The sequence below is a fragment of the Diaphorina citri genome, unplaced genomic scaffold (assembly GCF_000475195.1).
Source record: "Diaphorina citri unplaced genomic scaffold, Diaci psyllid genome assembly version 1.1 scaffold98, whole genome shotgun sequence".
In the NCBI taxonomy this organism is placed as follows: Eukaryota; Metazoa; Arthropoda; class Insecta; order Hemiptera; family Psyllidae; genus Diaphorina; species Diaphorina citri.
In genome coordinates this window covers 28,535-30,844 of record NW_007377535.1, presented here as the reverse complement: position 1 = coordinate 30,844, position 2,310 = coordinate 28,535, and the positions used below count along the sequence as shown (strand labels likewise).

The 2,310-nt window shown below is 34.7% G+C and overlaps 1 protein-coding gene across 1 annotated transcript; it reads left to right on the top strand.

Moving 5' to 3' along the window:
* Positions 1-1,012, top strand: LOC108254559 (O-glucosyltransferase rumi homolog). Its single transcript, XM_017449595.2, is given in 3 exon segments — positions 1-57; positions 238-421; positions 580-1,012. Coding segments are annotated over 3 exon segments (600 nt in total). The 3' UTR covers positions 939-1,012.
* Positions 1,013-2,310: the final 1,298 nt, after the last annotated feature.

The window sequence follows — 2,310 nt, the reverse complement described above, 5'->3', positions numbered from 1 at the left end:
ATGTACTGCACAAAGTATTATTCAAGTTTGAAGGCGCTAGATGTGAATACGATTGCTGTTTGTTTACGTTTTTCTTATCAGTGGAGATGTCTTTTGCTCTTGCTTTTGAAGAAGTGAAAGCTTTTTGAACTTTGTGGTGCTTTTCCATTCTTAAAATTTTGTGTTTAACCGTTGTAACTTTGTACCTAGCTCCTAGCTTTTTGCCGTATTCAATAGGTATCTCAACTTTCCGCTCAGCAAATTTCAAAACTGTAGGGTTTCTTCAGAGGTTCTCGGACAAGTAGTGAGCGAGATCCCTTGATCAAGCTGTCCAGGGAAAACTCTAAACTTATTGATGCAGCGTATACAAAGAACCAAGCATGGAAATCAGATGCAGACACATTACATGCTCCTCCAGCAGAGGAAGTCTCATTTGAAGAACATTGCAAGTATAAGTATCTGTTCAACTTCAGAGGAGTAGCTGCCAGCTTCAGATTCAAACATCTTTTCCTCTGTAAGTCTCTTGTATTCCATGTAGGGGATGAATGGATTGAATTCTTCTACCCTGCTATGAAACCTTGGGTATCTCATTTGAAGAACATTGCAAGTATAAGTATCTGTTCAACTTCAGAGGAGTAGCTGCCAGCTTCAGATTCAAACATCTTTTCCTCTGCAAGTCTCTTGTATTCCATGTAGGGGATGAATGGATTGAATTCTTCTACCCTGCTATGAAACCTTGGGTTCATTATGTTCCAGTGAATAAGCATGCCTCCAAACAAGAAATCAGGGATATGCTACACTTCTTTATGCATCATGATGATGTAGCAGAGAAAATTGCAACTCGAGGGTATGAATTTGTGATGAAGAATTTGAAAATGAAACATGTTACTCAATATTGGGAAGTTCTGCTTAGCAAGTATGCTGCCCTGCTCAAGTACAAGCCTAGGCTACAAAAATAGTTCTACTCTTCAGTGTATGTAAATAAGTAGGTACAATTTTTATGCAGCCATCAGTTGAAAAAAAAAGCTTCTACATAGTTTGATAGTTAAGTAGGTTATTAAATTCTGTATTTCTAGGTAGGTACCTAAGTAATTTGAGTGGCTAGGGCTAGAAGTATAAATTTAATTATATTGTATTTTATACATATACTTACCTATTTTTATTAAACTTGAGTGTTAGACATAAAGGTTGTACCTACCTACTTACCTATCAATTTGAATCAAGATTAACTACCCAAGCATGACCTCTATATTATTTTGCTCATTTTAAAATCTCAGAGACCTTGCAAAATACTGACTTAGCTAAACTATTTTGCAATGCAAGGTAAGTAGAGAAGACCTAGGTATGTACCTATTAGGTACCTACCTATTTGTAGCTGATCAGAATCTATGTACTTGTACCAGTTGTACCTACTTACATGGACACAAATCTTCTTTCAGATTTTTTGTTTGAGATAACTGGAGATAATTTTCATAGGACATTTAGTGTTCGTCTCGACCTGCTCGACCAGTTTATCATTTCCCCTACTTTAAGGAGGGAAAAAAATCTCGTACGTATTTGTTTTTCTCGCGGCGAAAAAAAAAATTGATCAACCAAAAATTTCCGCAATCCGTCTGTGAGATTTTTTTGTGATTTTTTCATTGAAAAAAATTCAGGTTGTTTAGTTCCGCTTGACTTTGGGATCGGATCCGTAAAAGTAATTCAGTAAATTAATTATAATTACCTTTTTTTTCCAAGTTCTGAGCAACATGGATTTTTCGATTTCGGGAGAAAATTTTAGCTTGTGATCTTAACGTTGCGTTGCGGATCTTGTTAGATAGAGTTTTATCATTGAAATCAATACCGTACCTATTTGATCCGTAGATATATGAGTACCTTAGTTCTTAACTACCCACACCTAACAATGGATAAGCATTTTTACATAAAGCTAAATCAAAATTTTGAAGGTGTACCTTCAAAATCAAGCCCCCCCAAAAATTTAGGCAAGAACCGCCTATGATTATACCTAGGCACTATTCACTCATTATTCTATCGTGGTAATGTACGGAGATATTAAATTAGATGGATTTTGTTTCTTGGAAATCGAATCTGGATTCTTAACTAGTATAAGATAGGTTAGATAGGTAATAATCAGTATGATTTATACCTATTTATAAGTACAGATATTCTAGGTAGGTAAGTACCTTATCACTTAACGCACACATCAAGTCATCATCTGTTTTTCTATTGCCTACTGTAAAAGTGACTTATTAATCTTATTAAACTTATATATAAATATATATTTCTTTTTCTTTTTTATTTAAGCAAGGGTCTTATAAATTTGTATTCCAT